The following is a 23649-nucleotide window of genomic DNA, read 5'->3' as shown; positions in this document are numbered from 1 at the left end:
TATAAGGGGATTACTTTTTAAATTATCGTCTTAACAGATAATTTGAGTAATTCAAAGGGTGGCATTAATATTTGGGGGAAGTTCAACCCTCAGGGGCGATTGAAAATTTTATTTTCTATAAACACTTGCTGGGTAGCCTTGTAAATTTGTTTGGGAAAGTGGGTTGGCCTGTAAATACAGGTTAGCTTCTTTGGTTTTCTGGTACATTTTCATCTTTACCGGGAAAAACTATGGAATTTAATAACTTTTAGAACGCTTACTACTCCGTTAGCGTATAAAACATGAACAGGAAGAAGCCAGCATTAGCAGAAATCGTTTGCCACCGAAGATAAGGATTAAAAAGTTTAGGAAAGCGGTGCGAACACTGCAACATAACTTGCACGGAAATCTCAATTCTCAATCTCTGAAGTGACTTTTTCAAACAAATCAGATAGATTTTAGTATCTATAGCGATTGGTTTCTTTGAAAAAGGATTTTTTTTTTGTTTCCCCATCTTCTTCCTGGTTTGTCTCTCCTGTTTATCTTGATAGAGTTCTTCCGATCATCAAGATGAAGTGTTATAGAGATCGGCGTTTTAGTGTCATATGGACGTTATCTCCGGATATCTCTCAGGTAATAGATTTAGATCTTTATCTTACCTTTTCATTTCTGGCATGACCTTGCTTCCTACTTGTCCTTTATCTTCGGGGGTCTCTCCGATCTTGTGTTTTTTTTTCTTATTTTCTCTTCTCTTTTTTGGTTTCTGAATATTACCTCAGAAATCAGAATTATATGGATACCTTAGTTCTCCTCTCAAGTTTTGCTCCTTGCTTTGATTTGTTTATTGCAGAATTTGTTGGGATTCAGGATTCCCACTTTTCGATAGCTGTCCTATGTTAGAGTTAATTTTTGAAGCTCTGTTTTCTTAGTCCACAGTCATTTTTATATTCATGCACCCAATAATTTTCCCATGATTTATAACTATAATTTGATATTTCATTCTGAATTCTTATCTTTTTCCTCATCGGCAATTTACTTTTGCCATTTTTGGCTGTGAGCTGGATCTATCATTACGTTCATAAAATCCGTATTTCGAGTTTATTACACTATAAAGAACCCAAACATCTAATGGACCTGGTTGTACTTCACGCTTAAAGCTGCAAAATTGGCAACCTAAAATCCAATGTCCACAATCCACATGAAGATCATCAGACATGGGTTGTGCTTATGTTAGAGTGAGAGCGAGAGAGTTAAACCCAATAAAGTCATGATAAAAGGAATTCGTTCGAGGAGAAGCATCTGAAGGCATAGGATTGAAAGTTGAAGCTAAGGCTTTGGAGTATTTATTAAAGTGGTGAAGAGAGTTCTTTCTAATTGAGACTTGAACTGAAGCACCACGTTTCATCAAAGTTGATGTTCTTCATCAAGCTTTCATGGCTGTTTGATCTTTGTTAGCTACTAGATTCAGTAATTATTTCCCCTTTCATTCCTTTCTTTGGGATTTTGAGGACCCTCAGTTGCCATTGGAGCTTATTGCAATGGAATTTTGGCAACATGATGGTCTTTATTTGTTTATGTATTTATTTATTTGTTTGTTTCCTTTTCGGTATTCACAAGCAGTAGAAACCCATTCTGGCGTAAAAAGCTTGCCCTCTGTAAATTACTGGACTGAAAATTTGGACACAGTCTACTCCCTTGACCAAGGTTGTTTGATGAAATTCATAGCAGGGTTTGTGGAAAACCTGAGAAATTTGAACAGACATCTCTTTTGGGGCGCCCATTTTTCCCTTTCAATGCCCTTTGAGGGGTTCTAATTGAATCCCTGAAGTATTCAGTGTCTTCCAACTGACACTAGTGAGGTTTGAGAATTTATTGACTGGTGCAATTGATTTCTTGGAATACTAGTGAAGCCTTGTGTTTAATCTTATTTTTGAACTTCATTTCTCTCGCTAATTTCAACGACGATGTTGTATCATGGGAACTTGTTAAAAGCTCAGAGGGAAATGTTGATTGAAATATTTGGTTGACAAAAGTTTTGTATCTTAGATATTATGACAATTGTATTCAGCTTCCCCTGTTTTGCTAATGTTTAATCTGAATATTGGCCTATGCTACATTGATGTTTGAATTAATATCTTCAATCCTCATCCATTTTACTGAACGAGAAGAAAGAAGAATCCTGTGTGATTTCTTATTTATTTCTCTTGGTTGATTGGTACTGTTTTCACAGCAACAGCGCTTTTAAATGAATGGTCTGGGTGGCACTTTCCCTTCTTCTTCCTCTCTCTCTTCGGATCTTTTGTGTTCTGATTTTTTTCCCTTTTTCAGGTCACCATTGCTTCTGCTGACTCGGATCTTTGTTCATCCTCTCTTAAATACTGTATCTACAGGTTTTCAGCAGTTGATCATGACATTCACCCAATACTTGCGATCTGGCTCTGGATTTTCCTTGTCATTGGCTGGTCTGAGATAGTTCAAAGTTCAAACATCACTGGGTGTTTTTTCAACAGAATGCCTATTCTTTCTCAATTGCTTAACTGAGTACTTATATGGTGTGCTCAATCTAAATTGAGAATTGGCAATTGTTTCTCATTGTTGTAAATGGTGAAGTTGGTGACTGTGTTATTCTTTTCCTTTAAATGAAGGGATGTTGATAGAAAATAGATGACCAATTTGTAGTAGAGCTTTGTTATTTGTTGTGCCAAAGTCACTTGATCAATTGCAAAAGAAAAGAAAGCCAAGTGGAGTTTAGACGGTCTAAAGAATTTGTGGACAGTGGGAAGAGAGTGTTACAACTTCTTGTTTATATAATATAGATCTCTCACACCCAGCTTAGTTTGGGCACTGCACACAAGCTCAGCGGTGCCCATGGCTGCAGCAGGGGGTGGAACCCCCTCCATACAATACCATAACATTGTTGAACAACCCGACACTACTATTGTTGCCCCTTCATTACCTGCATTTCAGCGCCAACAACGTCATTGCTTTGGGGAATTCGTCCCTGGAGAATTCCCCTTGGCTGCCAACCCTTCAATTGTACTCCATGTCCTCACAGGATTTAATATGGAACCTCAAGATCTTGCAAAACTTGAGGCAAGTTGCTCTCTTAGCACAAAAAACTCATTCTGCTTTAGAATTGATAATGTGGCTGATTACTGTGGATGCCGATGCAGGCAACATGTTCTTTCTTCAGGCAACCGGCACATTTTGCCCCAGATGTTGGCCTATCCTTGTCGGAATTGGCTGCTCTTGATATGTGCCAGAACAGAGCCATATTTAAGCAAATGACAACTGAAGAGCGAGATCTTCTAAAGCATAGGTTTGGGGGCTCATGGAAGCTGGTCTTGAGATTTCTGCTGGCTGGAGAAGCATGTAGCAGGAGGGAGAAATCACATGCAATAGCAGGACCAGGTCATAGCATTGCAGTGACATCAAAAGGTGCAGTGTATTCATTCGGGTCTAACAGCTCAGGCCAGCTTGGGCACGGGACATTGGAAGATGAATGGCGGCCTCGGCCAATCAGGTTCAGGAAATTCCTTCGTCCTTCTATAGTCCAGTATAGTTGAAAGAAAAATGAATAAATTATTTGAAAAAGCAAATGAAGAGAAAAAATGCCTAAGGAAACAGTGATTGAATGGATTATCGTTGGTGCTCTACAGATCTTTGCAAGGAATTCGAATTATTCAAGCAGCAGTTGGGGTTGGTCGGACAATGCTGATTAGTGATGTTGGGAGGGTGTATTCATTTGGAAAGGAATACAGTGGAGAAGCTGAATCAGGTGGCGAAGGAACTAGATGTCTTACCACCCCACAACTTGTTGAGTCCTTAAAGGGCATATTTGTTGTTCAGGCTGCAATAGCAAATTTCTTCACAGCTGTTCTATCTAGAGAGGGAAGGATCTATACGATATCTTGGGGCAAGGATGCCAAACTTTGCCATCAAACTGAATCAAATGATCAAGAGCCACAACCCCTGCTAGGCGCTCTGGAGAACGTACCAGTGGTGCAAATTGCAGCTGGGTATTGTTACCTCCTAGCCCTAGCTTGTCAACCTAGTGGCATGTGAGTATGGTGGTACTAAGTAGTTACTTGTCACCTTTGAATTAAAGTTACTTATTTTCTGAATTTCAGATTGTTGTTTGGAAGTTATCTCATTTCCTTGCATTATTAGGTCTGTATACTCTGTGGGGTGTGGTTTGGGGGGAAAGCTTGGTCATGGTTCGAGGACAGATGAGAGGTACCCTCGATTGATTGAACAATTCAAGGATCTTAATCTTCAACCGATAGTGGTTGCAGCTGGTGCTTGGCATGCTGCTGTAGTTGGCCTGGACGGAAGAGTCTGCACTTGGGGTTGGGGGCGTTATGGGTGTTTGGGCCATGGGGATGAAGAGTGTGAAATGGTCCCAAGGGTGGTGGAAGGTTTAAGCAAGGTCAAAGCCGTTCATGTTGCAACTGGGGACTACACAACTTTTGTAGTGTGCGAAAGTGGTGATGTGTACTCCTTTGGATGTGGTGAATCGTCTAGTCTGGGTCACATTATTGAGGCAGATGGACAGGTTCGAATTCTCCTACTTTATTGATTAAGATGATTTAATCATCCATGTTTAGATCAAATAGAATGCTGATGGGAACCTGTTGAAATTTTTTTTCTTGTATCATGTAAGTTTATGAATTATGTTTGGTTGTGCTTTGGTACTGGTCAATAGGGAAATAGGCATGTGTTGAATCCAGAGCTGGTAACGTCACTAAAGCAGGTGGAGGAGCGTGTTGTACAGATCAGCCTCACCAATGCTGTTTATTGGAATGCCCATACTTTTGCACTCACTGAATCAGGAAAGTTGTATGCATTTGGTTCAGGTGACAAAGGACAGCTGGGTGTTGAACTTGACCAGAGTGAGAGGGGGAATCCAGAACGTGTTGATATTGATCTTAGTTAACTGTCAATGGATTCCTGTTTGCATCCTCTTTGTCACTGACTTAGAGTAGTTCTCCTATGATTCACTGTCATTACAGCAATTGTTGTCATCATCATCATTATTGATACAACTGCTATAGGGTTCAGATTCACTTGTTTATTCTGTATATAGGAAGAAGTAAACGATAAATATGTTTATTCTTGTATATAGAAAGAGACACTTTTCTATTTATTATATGCTTGGTCAAGTTTTCATATTTGTCTCCTCCCTGCTTATTCCTTACTATTTATGCTTTCAGTTAATTCTTAATTTTTCATATTGTGGGGGAACCCATTGTATCCACAGGGAGAAAAGCAAGTATCGAAAATGGAGTTTTCTTGTTGTTCAAATCTTGAAGAAGAGAAGCACAACCAGCTGATGCAAATATCACTCGGAAGTCCACATCACATGAAAAGCAAAGGTGAGTGATTATTGGATACTGCTGTGCTAGATAGGCCTTTATTCCCCTGATTGGGTCTGAATGTGTACTAGATTTGGAGCCTCTTCTCAGAATCCATACCAAGCACAGCAGTAGTTTCTTCGTTTGAATTTCAAAAAAGGAGTGAAACTTGCACTGAACCCATTATGAGAGGGAGAGAAGAAAAAAAATTAATAAATTGTGAATCACACTCCTTGAACATAATTAAGAAGCCATAACCTGTATTGAGTCACTCCTCATCTGGTGAAGGTGTTCCTGGAGGGATGAGATGCCTACTCCCATAAGATGAATCTTAAGCCCTTCAGGTTCACTTGAAAGATTTAGAAGTTGGAATCAGATCAGCAAAATTTTCCTATTCAGATTGAATGGTTGAGAATAAATACCGGTTAACTCCAGTATCTCAAAATGGCAACTGAAATTGGGTACAAGCCCAAGCATAAGCAAAAGGAATCGAAGTTATGTCTTAAGATTATAATGCTTTTGAGCTAGTAACATCAACAGAGAGAAACTGGGACCTCTTTTGGCAGTCATGATTAGAAATCCTGGTCCAATGAGACTACCAGGTTCCATGTCCCAGTAATGATTCTTGTTTAGAGTGTGCAAAAGATGTTTTTCTGACTTTTTTTCATGACTCTTAGTTGGGCTTAAATGTTTGACTGTCTATTTACGGAAAATTAGGTGCCTACAGTTTTTTTTTTTTTTAATAAAATTCTAAGTTAGCCATTGTAATTTTTTTGTTAATTTTGAAATTAAAAATGACTATTTTGTCCATGGGGTGAAGGGAAATGTAAGTTTGTATATTTGTGAAACTTCACTTAATTTTTTTAAATTTACAAGAAAATTCCCTGGTTCTCTCGATTTACCACCATCCCCTTGTCGGCGACCACCACCCCTCTTCTTGTCGAAAATGTAGGGTTAAATCACATTTTGCGACCACCACCCTTCTTCTAGAAGCATTTTGAATCTAGCAACAAGATTTGGAAGTTCAGGTACAACAAACAAACCCTCATTTCATGCAGGGACATGCCCAAATTCACGCCCATAATTGGTGTTTGTTGATGTTGTATAGTCAGTTCTTCCATCTTACTTAGAAGTAATTTGTTGTCATGACAGTTTTCAAATTGCAATTCCATCTCACAAAACCTACGAATGGCTTCATCGAGTTGGGAGATTTTAATGGAATAATGAATCTTCTAGAAGATGATCCATGGTGGAACATAACAATGCTCATTAACTAGCTTTTCTCCTTCCTTCAACTTCAGAATCATGTCTGCCTTCGATTTATGATGTTCAATTCTAAATCCAAATGCTTTCCTTCTTTAACCAAAGGAATCACATATTGAAGAGTATTTTGCTACTTTTCAGTGTCTTTTGGAAAATTGACAACCTTCTCCTTAAGTTCTAATATCACATAACGACGCCAAGATGAGATCGGCCATGTCCAAAGTTTTTAGTCTCACAAATTCTTAGCTCCTCCGATGGAGAGTTTGGACAGATACGAAGCCGGCAAAAGAAAGGGATGGGAATGTGGAGATGGGCACATCCAAAAGACCACTTTGTTTTACAATTTTTATAATTTGCTCTTTTTCAGTTAGGGGTGGGGTGGTGAATTGAGTGAACAAGGAAGTTTTTTTGTAAATTTAAAAAAATAAAATAAATGAACTTAGGTATAAATTAAAATTTATTTTCTTCTCCCATGGGCAAAATAGTCATTTCAATTTCAAATTTAAAAATAGATAACTTGAAATTTTGAAAAAAATAAATAGTGTGCAATATGAAAAATTTTCCATCGAGAATTTAGGCCCAATTTAAGTGAAACATGACCATCCAATAGCTCAACTCTATTTCCCATTAATTTGTAGTTGCTAGGTGGATGCAAGTTTATATTATTTAGGTAATCATTCTTTAAATATAGACCCAAGATATGAAAATTTACTCTTAAATAGGAGATTTTCTTCAAACTATCAAATGCAAACATTAGGGAACTGAAAATTTGAGATTCTTTAAAATGGATTTTATCAAAAAAAAAAGAAGGGTGACATTTTGCATTTGTTTCGTGTGGTATAATATCAGCCATCCATCAACCAGTCATTTTTATGATTAAAATGTCTCTATCCTTTTTTTTTTTAATTATTTCCTCAACTGTTGCATATTGGTTAAAAAAAAAAAAAAAAAGCTGATTGCATAAGAGGAGGTGTTATAGTCGCGGATATCTCTGAACCAAAAGGATAAGTCTCGGGACCGGTTCTAAACAGCTAAGGAGCTTCAAGCCAGCTCATCCCCTACAGAAGATCTACATGGCGTGGGACCCGCGTGCTTGCACCAGATATCTAAATAAACTCAGTGCATGACATGATCTGAGATCTCCTCGAGCCTTGGGACGACAAGATCTCTATTAAAACTTATACGCCGTAAGGCAGTAGTAGCTGAAAGGACCCTTGTCTCGCACAGCTGCCCGAAAGTCACCGCAGAGGGTAAGGACCCGTTATATAATCCCTCATCATACCTAAACGGGATAAGCTCTACACACTCCAACCACCATTTTTCCTTTAACTCTCTAGCCCTTAAGGGGATGATCATCATCTTCTCTTGGGGTCTTCATTCCTCTATGGAGTCTCTTATCAGCCTGCCTATGCTAACTAGACATCGGAGGTGGCTCGTGCTAATTAGATAGTCGGATGTGGTTTTTTTCCAACCACCCCCCCGGTTCCGGGGCAACCAAGGGCCAAGACATTATTCCCCAAAGGCGGTAACTCCAATGTCATATTGCTTTAAAAGAAAGTTAAATCAGTTAGGCAAACCAAGGTTTAAGTATCGGGATCAAGATCATATCCGTTAGGGATACCAAGGAGCCAAGATAACATTTATTGTACCAACAGGAGGTAACTCCAAAATGTCATTTTTTATTTAAAAAATAAGATAAATAAGTTAGGTCAAAGTCAAACCTCAAGAAATCGAAATGATAATTACCCTTTACAATTTCTTTCCCTAACATCTCATGATTCCAAGTAGGGAAGCAAACTTGACATTGATGGTTTGAACCCACCTTGAACTTGTGCAAATTTGTGCTATGAATTTTGGTCTTGAGGGGCATGAGAGTGCTAGGCAAGGATAAGGTGGCATTAGTTATGGTTAGGGTTTGGTCAAGGTTGAGTTTTAACTAGGGTCGATTGACCCAACCTTACTAACTTGTAAGTTATTTGTAGTAAAATTAGGGCAACAATTTAGAGAGATGCATTATTTTATTATTAGGGTCAAGGTTTAAAGAGATGCATCCATTTCCTTCACTCATGTCCCAAGGGAAGCCAACTTTGTTGCTGATGTGTTGGCTAAGGAAGGAGCCTTATCCCAGGATGCTTTTTTACATGTTCACACCCCCCTACTTCTATTAGGTTGTTTATGTTATTTGATGTTTTATTTGTAGGTTGTAATCGTGGTTTTTCTTTTTAATAAAATGTTTTTTCTTACAAAAAAAAAAAAGTCAAGGTTTAAAGAAGCCAGATCAACCAATTCTATTACACCCTCGGTCATACAGGCAAGCCATGTTTCTAACTTGCTTGGTAGAGTCTTTTCATAAGTCTCTTTTAGCAACCTAGGTGTCAAGGCCAGCTTATGCACATTGCGACTATTACTATGTGATTTTTTCTTTTCGGTAGACAAGTTTTGTAATTTATTGAGGCTGAAACCAAGACTGAGGATAAACATAACTCTACAAGCCAAGAAGTGAAAATAGGCTAAACATCGCAACTATTACTACATGATAACTTATGTGTTTTGGGAGAGTCTCTGGGCTTAAAGGAGTTTATTTCCATGTTGTTCACATCAACCAATTTAGAGTAAGGTCAGGCTTTTCAAAACACTTGAGCCTTGATTAAACTGTATTTTATTGACCCTCCCTCGCTTGACACATCAACAAATGGGATACTTCACCACACTATTACAGTATTACCCAAAATCTGTATATCTCATGCGTGTAGGCTTTTATTTCGATTTTGATTTGCGCAAGTCGAAATAGTGATCAGTCATAGGTTCAACAACTGACTTAACTACCAATGAAGTGTCAACACAGAGTTATTCTAGTGGTAAAATTAAGAGTAAACATCATCTGTTGTGCATCATTCTTTGTTGTGCATAGCAGTGCACATATATACCAAATAAAAGACTGACAAAACAAAGGAACTAAAAAGCTATTTTGGACTTTTCAAACTTAAAATTAAGTTTTAAATCTTAGTTTTTCATAATGTATAAAGAGTGCACTACTGTGCAGAGAGATGTGCACAACAAATGATTTTTTCCCCCTAAAATTAACACCTCTTAGTGAAGAGACATATGTATTATCTTCATTCCTTGTATTAATATAAAAAACGCCTTTATATCGAGAAAAAAAAGATTTACCAAAGAAGTATATATAAAAATTAGCTGAAATTTTATATATATATATATATATATATACACATAACTACTTGAGGATGTAATTGGGATGTATGTAAGCTGGCCGGATGAACTTTACATTTAAACAAAAAAATGTACTAAAAAAATTAGATTTGAACACTTAACAATTAAAAAAAAAAAAAAAAAAAAAAAACCTAAACTTAGCAAATGTGCCAAGCACAAATTTCACCACAATTATAAGATATTATTTATTTGTGTGATATTTAAATTTCTTTCTGTCATCAGCAACTAGTCATAATGACTGGCCCATAGGCATGAGAGAAAGCTGGTATTCATGACTTTTCTACACTTATTGCCTTTATATAGGAGGTTGCTTCCGCTGTGCTAGAAGCACGTCTATTTGTCTATTATTTAATTATTCACAAGAGACATCGTTGCTCTCAAGTGCAACGAAGGTCACTAACCTAGGTCATAGTCCTTTTGGATTTGGGTTATTTTCATGGAAGACTTAATCACGTATATTATTTAATCTAATGAGTAATCACTACACGTTTAGATAAGATATTTTTTCTAAATATGTGGTGGAAGGACGTAGAATCTTCACTCCATGGATGGAAGATTCCATCTCCAAATGTGAAAGGGAATGATGATCTCTTGACCTCGAGGATCATGCCACATGGAAAACCAAGTCTAACTATAGTTAGAAACGCTAACCGGAGTTAAGGCCACCTGTCATACAACTCATACCATATATGAATTATTAAAGTTAGGTACCGGGTCAACATTCAACATATATAGCGCTACAAGGGAAATGGAGATACCGACACGTTTTGGTATTGCAATCTCGACCAGTCACGCTTCTTCTAGGGTTAGGTATTAGGGTTGCGTTATTCTTCTGCGGAAGAACATAGCTGTTCTCTATCGATTTCGATTTCGATTTCGTTTACTTCTGCTATCGATCTACGTTCTAGCGTCTCTGCGCGATCATGGAGACGGAGTGCGTGACAGAGTTTCCTCACAATCGCATGGATCGGCGGCCAAGAAAGAGACCGCGGCTCGTTTGGGATGTCGCACAGGCACCGAAGGTAAATCATGTTTTCCTCAGATCTTCTGTGATTTTCGGTCCCTCTGTGCTTTACGCTTGCTAGATTTTCTGGATTTGTTTGATACTGCGAGGTTCATGTTTCTTTCATTCAGATCCGCCTTCTCTGCGTATCAGACGATTCTAATGGATTTCTTCAGATCTGAAAGTTTTGAGTTGTTTGAATTTTGCGCTTCGTTAACCACTGGAAGTTCTGCTGCATTTGTTCAAGTCTTTCCCCCTTTCCCCACCGACATGCCTTACCTTTATTTTGGATCTAATACCTTCCGTCGTTTTTCTATGTCTAGGATTTAATTATGAAATAATTATATTTTCTTGCTTTCTTAATCGTATTGGTGAATTATCTGAATTGGTGTTGTTTATAGATATTTCCGATTGATTTTAGTTTCAGTTTCTAACTTCTTTATTTTTTTATTTTTTATAATCTTTTGGTTAATTGGGAATTATTCTTATTTAGTCCGTTTATGGGGATCTCTTATTACACTGAGAAAACAATTTCTGATTTTATGATATTGTTTTTCCCCCTCCCCTTGTTCCTCAATGGTACTTTTGTCATGTGGTAAGCTCTCTCTGTTTTCTTCTGTATGGCTATTCTCATTTACTTTATGATACCTTGACAATAATCAATGGGAATGTTGGAAGGGAATAATGAAGTGAGGTTGAAGTTATTAATTATAACTGTGTGGAATATGGATGGATGGCTGTGTGTAGGCTCAGCCAGCAATGTTTTTTGGGCAAGAGATTGGAAGTGTTACAAGCTTAGCACCTTCGAGGGCACCCTCAGACAATACTAGTTCTCAGTTTGTAAAGGGAGTGGCTCGAAATGATTCTCCTCCTTGGCGAGATGATGACAAAGATGGGCATTACACTTTTGCGATTGGAGAAAATTTAACTTCTCGCTGTAATTACACTTGATCACCATTGGAACAACATTTTTACATTGTTTGCATCGTCTGATCTTCTTCCAGAGTTCCTTTTTGTTTCTACAGATGAAATATATTTTATAAGTATTTTTATTCAGTCTTCCTTATTGCTTTCCATGCCTCCAATTTTTTCATTGATAATAATTTTATAGACTAACAATATTTTCTTCAAATGGATTTACTCATTGAATTTCAGCTTAATGAAATATTTTTGCAAATTTTTCTGAAGCTTTGAGATTTACATAAGTTTGACTTTAAAGTTTTAAGAAGATTGTCCAGAAGTTCTACTTGTCAGTGTTGGTGCTTCATTTGGTACTCCTAAAAAATTGTCCAAATCCATCTATCAGATGTTTTGATACCGTTTTTATAAGAAATTTTGAGATTATTAATCCTTTGTGATGCTTTTGGCTTTTACATAAGCTGCAATGTGTAAATTATGTGGTCATGCATGGCTGTGCTCGAACTCACCTGCACAGGCATGCACCAAAAGTTTTGAGTGCCGGGCTCTATATTTTCTATTTCCATATTAAAGTTAATGTGTCGTATTTTTGTTGATTTCTTTCAAACTCTGGCAAACGATTGGTTTGTTTGTTTACTGATGTTCCTTCTTTTATGTGCTTGCAGATCGGATTCACAGCAAAATGGGTGAAGGTGAGTACAGTTTTTTGAGAACTCATCTTTCTTGCTTTTCTTGAATGTTTCGAACATTTAGTGTGCATATTTATAGTTCTCTAGTATAGACTCAACTTAATTATGTTTCTTCTTTCAGGGACTTTTGGTCAGGTCTTAGAATGCTGGGATAGAGAGACTAAGGAAATGGTTGCCATTAAAATTGTCCGTGGTATTAAGAAATACCGGGATGCAGCCATGATTGAAGTTGAGGTTCTTCAACAGCTTGGAAAACATGATAAAGGGGGCAATCGGTGGGTATAATTCTTGTTAATTTAATTGCCTTATTTGTAGATGATATGAAACTGCCATAAATTTAAGGTAGATTTTGTGTAAGTGGTTAAGTGGGTTTATTCCTTGCAGTTGTGTGCAAATACGGAACTGGTTTGACTATCGTAACCATATCTGTATTGTAAGTATATGATTGATTAGTGATGGCCTTCTTTCCCCAATTTCACAAATATTGTGGGGGTTAAAGTGTTGTGGGTGGATTTAAATGGTTTTAACAGGTTTTTGAGAAGCTTGGACCAAGCTTATACGATTTTCTACGCAAAAACAATTATCGCGCATTTGCAATTGACCTAGTCCGCGAGCTTGGCAAACAACTATTGGAATGTGTAGCATGTGTGTGGTCAACTCTTCTGCCTATTTATTCAATCCTATTCAAGTTGGATAACAATATTTCTAATGTCAATTATTTCCTGAACTAATTGTAATTTTGGAGCACTTTACATTGACCCCTCTTTGATATGGTTTATGTTGACAGGCAAAGTCCTTTTTTTTTCATTGTTCCCTGATGGTCTCGTTTGATCTATTGTCAAAAAGTTTGGTTTTAGTTTTATGAAGTGATATTTTGTGTTACTTGTATTTGTAGTCATGCACGATCTGCGTCTTATACATACTGACTTGAAGCCGGAGAACATACTTCTAGTTTCTTCAGATTATGTTAAAGTGCCAGATTATAAGGTACTGTTATTGTTTTTTCTTTTGTGAATTCACATTAGGCAGTATTTGTGGTTACTTTGCACAGTGGTGATGTGTGTTTTTGGTATCCCACTACAGTCACCATGGTTCCTTTTCCAGTTTCCTTCTTTATGGCTCCATATCCTGTTTCCAACCCTCTTAAAAAAAAATTCTCCTGTTCCTTCCCCCCCCCCCCCCCCCCCACCTCTCTCCCTCCCAACCACCCACCCACCCAAAAAAAAAAAACTTTTTCTCCATTCCTTCCCCCCCTCCTGCTGTATGGTTTCATTGGTCGGCAATGTTGTAGAATTGTCAAGCCTCACTACTTTCACCATTGCAGGTTTCATTGCGGTCACCCAAAGATGGGTCTTATTTCAAGAGGCTACCAAAGTCGAGTGCTATTAAGGTGATTGACTTTGGCAGCACAACGTATGATCACCAAGATCATAGCTACGTTGTATCAACCAGACATTATCGTGCACCTGAAGTTATTTTTGGTATGCTTTATTTGCATCTCTCCTTATACGTGTGTGCGAATGAATAGATGGGAGTAGTCTTATCTCTTGTTTTGCATTTATTTCTTTCAGGACTTGGTTGGAGCTATCCATGTGATATTTGGAGTGTTGGATGTATTTTGGTGGAGCTCTGCTCTGTGAGTTTTTTCCCTCTCTATAGTTTACTGTTGGATGTCTATAGGGGTGCATAATATTTACTTTTGCTGTTTGGCACCTGTTGTCTGCACAGGGAGAAGCACTTTTTCAGACTCATGAGAACTTAGAGCACCTGGCCATGATGGAGAGGGTATTGGGTCCGATCCCACAGCGCATGTTGAAAAAAGTGGAGTAAGTGTTTTCCCATGACTAACGTGGTTTAGGGATTTTCTTTATGACTTCAGATAGGGTCGCTTGAGCTTTTCTGATAATTTGTTCACATTATTTTGTAGTCGTCATGCGGAGAAGTATGTTAGAAGAGGTAGATTAGATTGGCCGGAGGGTGCGACCTCGAGGGAGAGCATCAGGGCTGTCATGAAGCTCCCTCGTCTTCAGGTATTTGGCTGTCATTGGGATGGTTTCTCTAGTGTGTCGCGAAGCACTTGATAGTTGTTTTGATTTGCTTACTGGGTAAAGATGAATCTGGTTTTGAAAAACGTCCGTGGATTCTCTACAGAGAGTTCTCTAATCGCATCATCCTGTTTTCTTTTTTTCCTGTCAGAACCTCGTAATGCAGCATGTGGACCACTCGGCAGGGGATCTCATAGATCTGTTGCAAGGACTTCTTCGTTATGATCCTGTTGATCGGTTAACTGCACGCGAAGCTCTTAGGCATCCGTTCTTCACTAGAGACCACCAGAGGAGATCTAGCGTTTTGTAGACAAACTGAACTTAAAAGAAAAGCAGCTTAGAAAAGATAAGGGGGAGGGGCGTTGTGTGATTCAGGGATTCGTCTGTACAGCTTTTCCCTTCGTGCAAGGACTTGAACAGGGAGGGAGTCTGTGCTCTTACCATTCTCTTGAAGATGTTGTCCTCTTCGCATTTTCCCCATTTTCGGTGTACATAACTAGTTGATATATTAATGAATCAGTTCTATCCCTTTCAGGGGTTTGTCTGATAAAAAAACATTTTGCTTTATTAGAGGGAATCAGGGAATGGTAAAAACATTCTCAAATCTATGGGTAACAAAGTAGAACCCGACCAGATATCTGGAATGATAAAATAGATCTATGGTTATGTATCTGTTGATAACAAGACAAATTCAAGTAGATGATTTTTCTGGGTTCTTTATTAAAGCTTGGTACCGCATTTGTGTGCTTTCATAATCCCCATTGGAGGTCTAGTCATGTTGAAGAAGCATTCTGTATATAGCTTATACGAATAATGAAATAGACTCCCAAAATTAGAACGAGATCGAAATAAGCCTTTGAGGTCGAAGACGATACTGTTCTGAGCCATTTGTTTCGTAAGCTTCTGCGTGACTTCCCAGGGAAGAGCAACTTGGCTTGCTATCATCTCCACGGCTTTGAACCTTGTTTCTGCTCTGGATACGGAGAACTTGTCGATGGTTTTAGTGGCAATGGGGTTGTTGTCATAGTAGAGCTGAAAGATCATGTACTTGAATTCCACGCTCACCTTCCTGTTTGGATTGCTGAAATTGGTGAGGAGAGTGATATCTGCATTGAGCTGAGAATTTGCGTCGATGTAAGCTGTGTTTAGGGTTATGCTTGCGACATCAAAACGAGGGATTTTGGGCTTGAACCAGAGGTACATAACCAGAACGAGTAAACCCGCAAGTAGGAGTACTAGCGAGAATATGGCACAGAGGACTCCGATCAACCAGGTGGAGGGCTTGGTCTTCTGATGTTTGGGCATCTTGAGGCCATGTTGGCTTTGATCATCATCGGGAGGCATGGATGGGAGTGAGACACAGAGAGAGATAGAAGTTCAATTGGGATGAACTGAATGAAATGCAACAACCGATTGGGTGGCCATCGATGGGCACTGGGTAAGACAAAGGAGGAGATGATCTTCATTGCAATAGGGTGAGAGAGGGAGCGTGCAGAAGGTAAAGTAAAGAATCGGACATGGTTGGTTTTAATTGGGAGGCAAGTTTAGCATGGATGAACTCCCAGTGAACGCTTTTCGATACCTAATTCAATTTTGGATTCTTTCCTAGGTTGAACTTCCCTCTTTCTTCTCCTCCCTCCTGCAACTACTCTTGCGGAGTAGGTCTTGTTTCTGTTGAACCCCATCACTATTCCTCTTCGAAGAGCAAGGAATATAAATTGATGGAGAAGATACCATACTTTTCTTTCTACGGATCATCAAATCGAATTAACATTTAATCCAAAACCCTAGAAACCCTTGTTTCCTTCTTCGTTCGTATGATTCGTCCAATGGGTTAATACCAAAATTGTTCCATTTGTTGAACTGTTCAAAAACTGAAGTCTGGTTACCTCAGATAATGAGATTTTTGCGGTTCAGATACTTATTAACGACTCAGGCACTCAAATGCTCAGATAAATCCCTTTTACTGGAAGAGATGACAGATACTTAACACTACTGTTTTTCTTTGGGAAGAAAAAAGTAACCACCTTACTACATTATTGCAAGGTGTTTGATTAATTTCAATAACAAAGACAAAAGATGGGTCAGAAAGAGGGAAATTATGAAAGTTTTCCATTATAACACCTTTTGACAATGCAAAAAAACAAACCTTTATCAAAAGTAATCAACTATCATTTTCTTTTGCTTATTGATGTCTTGTCTTTACTCTTTAGTTTGGAAATGAAGTCCAATTTTCCCTTCCCTCTGTTTCCCACTGAGTTTGTTAAAAGAGAAACTGTAAATTTCACTACAGTTCTTGAGAATTGAGTGGGCTTTTTAGGCGCCATATATGACCCTACACTCCCTTGTCATATAAGTCTTCTATTTAAAGTCACTTTCTTAGCTAGCTTTTACAATCTCTCCATCTCTCTCTCTACACTCTGATTTTCCTTCTTTTTTTTCCGTTATTTTTTGGTAGACTCTATAAACTCTGATGAGACAACCAAATGAAGAAGCTTCACCATGTAAGATTGGTCTTTGCTCCTTTATCCAGAAGGAAACAGAGCTGATGGATGGTGACATATATATATATATTGTCTGATGTGCACTTTAGAAAGATCAGTTAAGACTTTGGCTACAGAAGAGAAGAGAAGATAGGATGAGAACCTGTTATTTAATGGCTTCAAATGTGAGGAAGAAGTTATTAGGCTTTTTCTCTTCTTTCAAGCTGCTTTCCTTGACTTCATTTACTAACAGTAACAGCCAACATCACCCTTCAGTCATGTTCAACATATCATCTTTCAACCAAACAAATACACACTTGCCTTCAAGGAGAGAGGCGGAGAGGCGGCGAGAGAAGCTCTGCAACCCTGCTGATCGTCGCCCACACCCCCTGTGCCGTCTGAGAGGCGGAGAGGCTCGCATGCTCACTGCCTCTCCGCCTCCCCTGCTCGCCGTCTCCCTCCTTTCCTCCTCTGCTCCTTCCGCCCCCTCTTCCCTGCACTCCCCGCTCCATTCTGCCCCCTCTCCTCTGCTCTCCGCCCCACCCCCTCTCCTCTGCTCCGTTTCCACCACCTCTCCGCCCCGCTTCTCTTCCTCTGCTCTCCGGTCCACCCCTTACTCCGCCCCCGCTTCCTCTCCTCTGCTCATCCCCTGCTCCCGCCTTTTTTTTTTTCTTCTATCTTCTCTGCTCCTCTTCCCGTCTTTGTTACCCTCTTTCCCCAACCCCGCTTCAATAACCAGATCTAGGTTTCCCCTTAGATCTGTTTGGTTGCGTCTTTGTGTTTTTTGTTTTTTTGTTTTTTTTTTTGTTTTCATAACAGCTCCTCTGGTTACAGCGGTTCTTTGGTGCAATCGAGCCAACTCCAACTCGGGTCGTTCTTCTCGTCGAGCTTGTAGGGCCTTCGGGCCGGATGCGTCGACCCTGCTCCCCCTTTGCTGCTCCCATCGCTCACCTGTGGAGTTTGTGTCCGCCCGGGCGTGTTGTTGTTCCCTGTGGTGTTTTTCGTCCCCCTTGTGGTGTGGTGTGTTTGTTGGTTTTTGCGTCCATTTTCTTCCACCCTTCCGTGCCCGTCTTTGTGTTGCGTTTTTTTTCCGCTCCTTGGTTGTTTTGACTTGTGTCTCTGCGTTGTGTTCTTTTTTTCTGTGGTCTTTCCCCCTCCTATATATAATTCAATCCTCCATGCCCACAACCATGACCATGCAATAGAAAAGTCTACTCTTATTTCCCATTAATTTGTAGATGGACACAGTTAGTTGGTGGATGCAAATTTATATTATTTGGGTAATAATTATTCTTTAAAAATGGACTTAGACATGAAAAATTACTCTCTCAGGGAGATTTACCTCAAGCTATCCGATGCAAACTGTTATGCCAGATTTTGCCTTGGACCAATTCGGCTTGGTGCATCTCGTCTTACCCAGTTCAAGGAACTTGGAAGAAACCAATTGGTGTACATTTTCTAGGAAATGACTCCTCCTTGAGGCCACCCTCATGATGCTGCCACGTGAAAATGAGGACATGACGGCATTGACGTTCAATAGATATCGTCAAAAATGTTACTTCCCGGCGAAAATAGTTAGAAGATAAAAAACAGCCTGTGTTTGGCTACAAGCACATCAGAGTATTAAATTCAGCATTTAATGCTTTGCTCCTATACCTTAAGTACTTAATGCTCATCATAGGGGTATTAATCCATGCTCATCATAGGGGTATTAATCCATCATAATCTTCATAATCTTCTTGGGATAGCTGATGATCTGTTTAGAATTTATGAGTGGGTGCGTCAAATCAAAGGATTACGTAAGTTCAGATCTCTAATAATATCTAGGGCAAGGTGTATTAAGTTTTTGGTTCTCCAAGAAGATTTAGACTTTGGCTTCTCCAACAAGTTTGGTGTCACAATCCATCCAGGCCCTCTATTTTGCATATGCAAATCTAATGATCAAGGTTAGTCCTCTCTGCTTCATTGCTAGGACACATACTTGAGGATAACTTGAAATTACCAGGAAGAGGAGTAGAAATTGGCTTACAGTCTTGCATATTGAAGCGGCGCAAGACTTTCCTTAAGTAACTCTTCTGAGATAGCCAAATCTTCCTGTTATTTCGTCTCGGTGATTTGCATCCCTAGAATCTTGTTTGCGGGTCCTAGATCCTTCATTTCAAATTCCCTAGCCAACTGAGCCTTTAATTCTACGATCCGATCTTTGTTGGGGCCGACACCAACATATCATCGACATACAACGGTAAAATGATGAAATCATCATCACCAAACCTCTTGTATACGCACAAGGGTCGCTAGTCTATTGTATCCAAGGCTCAATATGAAGGAATCAAATCTCTTATACCAACATCTTGGCGCCTGTTTTAAGCCGTATGAGATTTGTTCAACTCAAACCAAGTTCCCCTTTTGGCTCAAACCTTCGGGGGGGTTTTCTTCAAGATCGTCTCCATGAAGAAATGCGTTTACATCTAGCGCTCAAGATGTAGATCAACGTGCACGTGCTGAACTATCGGCGAGTAAGTCGAACCACCGGAGAAAGATTTCGTGAAATCGACACCTTCTTCCGAGCATATCCTTTGATCACCATTCTTGCCGATCCGCTCTACTTGATCATCACTGTTTCGTTGTCTTGTAACCCATTTGTTACCAATGGGCTTCCTTCCGTGCGGTGGTCGCTCCCCGTCTTATTCTTTGAGAGCTTCTAGTTCTTCGCATAGTGCCATCCAGTGGCGCTTCGGCTATCAATCGCTTCTCGTGTTGTGGCTCACCATCTTCTGTAGAAGGCGTGTGCAATGTTGCTCTCCATAATATAATCGTGCCGGTTGGTGTTGTCTTTCCGGGTGCCGTCGACTTCTACCGTTGCGGTACTTGTTCCTCATTTTCGATTCTGCTCTGAAGAATTTTCCGGTTGGACTTCTCTTCCTCCTGAACTATTGTACTCTCCGGATTTCTATTGATGCTACTCACATCTTCCTTTTGCGCTTATCTTCGCAAATGCATCTCTGCCGATGCGACTTTGTGGGCGTGGGATCCCCGTCGATACCCCTTGACTCCATCCATTTCCCAGAATCGCATTTTGGTTTTGGATCCAACTTCGAATTTCTTGGGGATGATACATCACGTACAGGACTCCCAAATGTGTGCGGGCGTGAATAATCAACGGCTTGCCGTCCACATCTCCATCGGTGTCTTCAAATCAATCGATCTTGTTGGTGTCGATTAATCCTGGGCAATGTTCGCTTCGCCCAAGGACTTAGCCATACTTGCGTTCTCAACATGGCTCTCGTTCTTTCGGTGGTTCTATTCAACCGCTCTGCTCTCCATTCGTTGAGGAGTGTAAGCCACCGTGAGTTGTCTCTTGTGCCTTCTTGATTCAAAACTCAAAGAGTCATCCCCGTATATTCACCACCATTGTCGTCCTAGGCACTTGTTTTCTTCTCGGTTCTCGTTCAACTTGCGCTTTGTGTTTTGCGAACACATCCGACTTCTTCTTGATAGGAAACACCCAACATCTTCCGGAATAATCATCAATGAAGATACATAGTACCTTGCTCCTCCCGGGTGTACCGGTGCTTGCCATACATCGAGTGACTAATTCCGATACTTTTACTCCGGATCGGTGCATTGAACTTCAATCTATCTGCTTGCTTGTAACACGTGCTCACAAAAGGGTAATGAAACCTTTGTGAGACCCGGGTATTCTGTCTGCGAGAACCTTCAACCCTTGCTCGACATGTGGGCCAATTTTCGATGCCACACTTTGTCATCTCTTCTGCGTCCGGTTGATGCACCGTGCTTCGCCTCCGGACATGTTTCTCCCATTACTTCGTACAAATTTGCGCGCCCCTTTCGCTTTCATTCAACTAGCGCTCCTTTGCGTCCTCATCATTCCATTTTGGTGCGTGTCTTGCACCCAATTTCATCTAATTGTCCCAAAGACAATAGATTCTTCTTTGCCCTTCACATGCCGCACATTTTGAATGTGCTCCTACCATCGTACATCTTCAACTTGTGGTGCCAACTCCAACAATCTCCAGGCATGATCATTTCCCATGTCCATCGTGGAGATGGGTTCATGTTTGAACCAATCTCGCGGGTCATGTGCCTGTTGCTCCAATCCAAGATCCAAGCATCACTATGTTCCAATCTATCCTTGGTCGCCATTGCCGTTTTGGAAGAATATCTCCTTCCAATGCACCCTGAGATGTCTCTCTTATCTACACCATTTTTGATCGCACTCATTTTTGAGTGTCCCCTTTGCCACTTGTAGCACTTGTTCTTCTCCCCCGGTTTTGCCTCCCTTGTTGTGACTCCCTGGTCCGCCGTTGCCTTCCTCGGTCTGCAAGCCTGTTGTGGCTCTGTCTATCTTCCCCGCCTTTTCTTCTACTTTCTTCTTCAAGTTGTGGCGACTTCATCAAATACCAAATAATCGGAGGGATATTCGGTTAAATTGTGTGATTGGGTCATATGATCTGGGAGACTTTGGGTAGATTTCCGTTCTGTGGTGAACATTATGTCCCACGTTGATTGGCATAACGGTCGTATGTGTGCTCGGCCTGTGATTCGCATCCGGTATACAACTTTCTCTTCAGAAGTTTTGTTGTGGTGTTTGGCCATCATTTGGATGAGGTGATCCCAAACCTCCTTTTTGGCTTTCTTCTGTGCGGCTAAAATATCTTCGATAATGCTAGATGCAATCGGAGGATCGTCTTTCTTTCCTCTTTCCTTGCTCGTCACTCCGCGCCACATCACCGCTTCGCTGTCCTTATCTTTATCAATAATGCCTTCATCTTCATTTTCCATATGAGAATTTCTGCCGCTCAAACTTGCCGTGTCATTTTTGTTGCCTTGCTTCTATCACGTTTGTGTTGTTTGGGTAATAACTCCCATCTATTTCACGTGCTTGCTCGGGTTATCTCCTCGGAGATGGTCCTGAAGCCGATGCACCTGAGCCAGATTTGCCTGGACCAATCGGCTGGGGACTCGTCTTGCCTTAACCGGACTCCTTAGACAAAATTTTCCTAGCATGCACTTAATCACCCACATTACACCTTTCTAGGATACCCTCCTGAGGCCACCCATGATGTGCCACGTGAAATGGGACTGCGGCATTGCGTTCGTAGGATGAAAAACAATATCTTACTTATTTTTTGATGTGAAGGATCCCCTGTGGCAATCCGAGCATCTATAAGCAGTTACTCCCCCTATACCAAACAAACAAACCCCCACAAGGGATTTTTCTTTCCATGTCGTCCTGGGGTATTAACCACATACTTCTTGGGAAAGCTGTGTCTGTTGGTTATGAGGGGCCCCTCGAATCAAAGGATTAAGAGAAGTAGATCTCAATAATATCTAGGGCTAAGGTAAAGTTTGGTTCTCCAAGAAGATAGACTCGGCTTCTAAATAAAGGCACAATCCATCCAGGGTATTTGGGATGATGCAAGCATGAGGGCTCTTTTAGCCTCTTCCTCAAGAGGGAGAACATGAAATTTGCCTATGAGGGCAGAAAATTAACAGAGATGAAGGTAAGCCAAGATCAATATTGTATTATTAATTCTTTTACAACTACCCAATAAGTCTAAAATTCTTTGGACATTCTCTCCTTACAAGGAAAAATTGTTTTATTCAAAATCTAATTAGATCACCTAAGGTGGCTTCCTATCCACAAAGACAACCCACTCTCACAGTTCTTATTGTTTGAAGATAGTTGATTCATGGCTAATCCCAGATGATCTTGTGACAGAACTTTAGGGGAATTGAAATTTTGAGATCAATTTATTATTCTTTAAAATGAATTTATGAGAAATTGATGAGCTAATCATTATATTAATTAATTTTTTTCTTTCTTTTTTTTCGAATTTTTAGTTCAAACAAGTGCGGGTGAGACGTCCATTTTAGAATCCAAGAACAACTTGGATATTTACATATGCAAGTTGAAAATTAAGATTTAGTTGTCCTTATTCATAAAGTAAAGCTTCAATAGGAAAATAAAAAAATTAAAAAAAAAAAAAGCCAAATATGAAATTATAGCACTGTGAAGCATCTATTAAAATTTAAAGGCTACTAGGTACACGAATACACACGTTATTCTATTCTATAGTTTCTTGTTCATTATTGATTCAAAATAATAATTTTGAAATTAAAATATAAAAGTTTGACTAGTTCAAAGGATCAAATATGCCAGTTTAAATAATTCAAATTAAGTATAATATCATGAAAGAAGTTAAAGCATATAAAACGTCAACAAAAATTAGAATATGACCACATGAAGGTGGACCAATGGATCACTCCGCTTGTCTTTTACTCTTTTTTTTCTGTGGAGGAGATGGATTGATTTCCTTTTAACTCCACCGATGTTTGTTGCTAATCCTAAGTTTGAGTAAAGGAGGAGGATTAATGCGTTAGTTCGGCACCAGAACCAGAAAAATCTAATTGAACCCCTTTATGAAATGATTCCATTTAGTTTTGTAAATCATACACTTAAATAACATGAGAGACACTTTGGCCCCTTCACGTTTGAAATTTGAATATATTTAACAACGACTAATAATGTTAGTATCTACTTGAGACCCACATGTAATATATTGCATTAAAATGACATAATATTAGTTTATGGTCTACTAAAGGGATCTACATCTAAAAAAAACTCTAAATTTTATCTTTGACTTATTTTTTCATATTTAG

At 39.6% G+C, this 23649-nt stretch overlaps 2 protein-coding genes across 4 annotated transcripts; both read left to right on the top strand.

Moving 5' to 3' along the window:
- The first annotated feature begins 229 nt into the window (after nucleotides 1-229).
- Nucleotides 230-6856, top strand: LOC149007188 (ultraviolet-B receptor UVR8-like). 3 transcript variants are annotated; one of them, XR_016175079.1, is made up of 7 exons: nucleotides 230-612; nucleotides 2370-3072; nucleotides 3153-3502; nucleotides 3639-4040; nucleotides 4150-4534; nucleotides 4685-5354; nucleotides 6738-6856. XR_016175079.1 is itself a non-coding variant. In XM_089165709.1 (6 exons), exons 2-6 carry the CDS (start codon nucleotides 2848-2850, stop codon nucleotides 4913-4915), a joined length of 1593 nt encoding a protein of 530 aa, XP_089021835.1. In that variant the 5' UTR covers nucleotides 230-612; nucleotides 2370-2847; the 3' UTR covers nucleotides 4916-6856. The 3 variants fall into 3 exon arrangements, 2 of the variants coding, with proteins under 2 accessions (XP_089021835.1, XP_089021837.1); XM_089165709.1 differs by having other exon boundaries at nucleotides 4685-6856; XM_089165711.1 differs by having other exon boundaries at nucleotides 2308-3072; nucleotides 4685-6856.
- Nucleotides 6857-10564: 3708 nt separating this feature from the next.
- LOC149007187 (LAMMER-type protein kinase AFC2) lies at nucleotides 10565-15846 on the top strand. The gene is made up of 12 exons (XM_089165438.1): nucleotides 10565-10849; nucleotides 11578-11767; nucleotides 12414-12440; nucleotides 12559-12712; nucleotides 12822-12870; nucleotides 12968-13082; nucleotides 13333-13424; nucleotides 13762-13918; nucleotides 14009-14073; nucleotides 14166-14263; nucleotides 14365-14467; nucleotides 14634-15846. The coding sequence occupies exons 1-12, from the start codon at nucleotides 10751-10753 to the stop codon at nucleotides 14790-14792; spliced, it is 1308 nt and encodes a 435-aa protein (XP_089021564.1). The 5' UTR covers nucleotides 10565-10750; the 3' UTR covers nucleotides 14793-15846.
- Nucleotides 15847-23649: the final 7803 nt, after the last annotated feature.

Source organism: Hakea prostrata, chromosome 8 (assembly GCF_041222555.1).
Source record: "Hakea prostrata isolate BN-2017 chromosome 8, UWA_Hpros_2, whole genome shotgun sequence".
Classification (NCBI taxonomy): Eukaryota; Viridiplantae; Streptophyta; class Magnoliopsida; order Proteales; family Proteaceae; genus Hakea; species Hakea prostrata.
This window is presented reverse-complemented; position numbering and strand designations above follow the sequence as displayed.

What these genes read in the sequence shown, in the direction of transcription:
- LOC149007188 (XM_089165709.1), top strand. Translation starts at nt 2,848, where the DNA reads ATGGCTGCAGCAGGGGGTGGAACCCCCTCCATACAATACCATAACATT. An exon ending in AAGATCTTGCAAAACTTGAG is followed by an intron (nt 3,073 to 3,152) that starts GCAAGTTGCTCT and finishes ATGCCGATGCAG; the next exon opens with GCAACATGTTCTTTCTTCAG. An exon ending in GCTTGTCAACCTAGTGGCAT is followed by an intron (nt 4,041 to 4,149) that starts GTGAGTATGGTG and finishes TTGCATTATTAG; the next exon opens with GTCTGTATACTCTGTGGGGT.
- LOC149007187 (XM_089165438.1), top strand. Translation starts at nt 10,751, where the DNA reads ATGGAGACGGAGTGCGTGACAGAGTTTCCTCACAATCGCATGGATCGG. An exon ending in ATGTCGCACAGGCACCGAAG is followed by an intron (nt 10,850 to 11,577) that starts GTAAATCATGTT and finishes GGCTGTGTGTAG; the next exon opens with GCTCAGCCAGCAATGTTTTT. An exon ending in TTTTGGTGGAGCTCTGCTCT is followed by an intron (nt 14,074 to 14,165) that starts GTGAGTTTTTTC and finishes TTGTCTGCACAG; the next exon opens with GGAGAAGCACTTTTTCAGAC.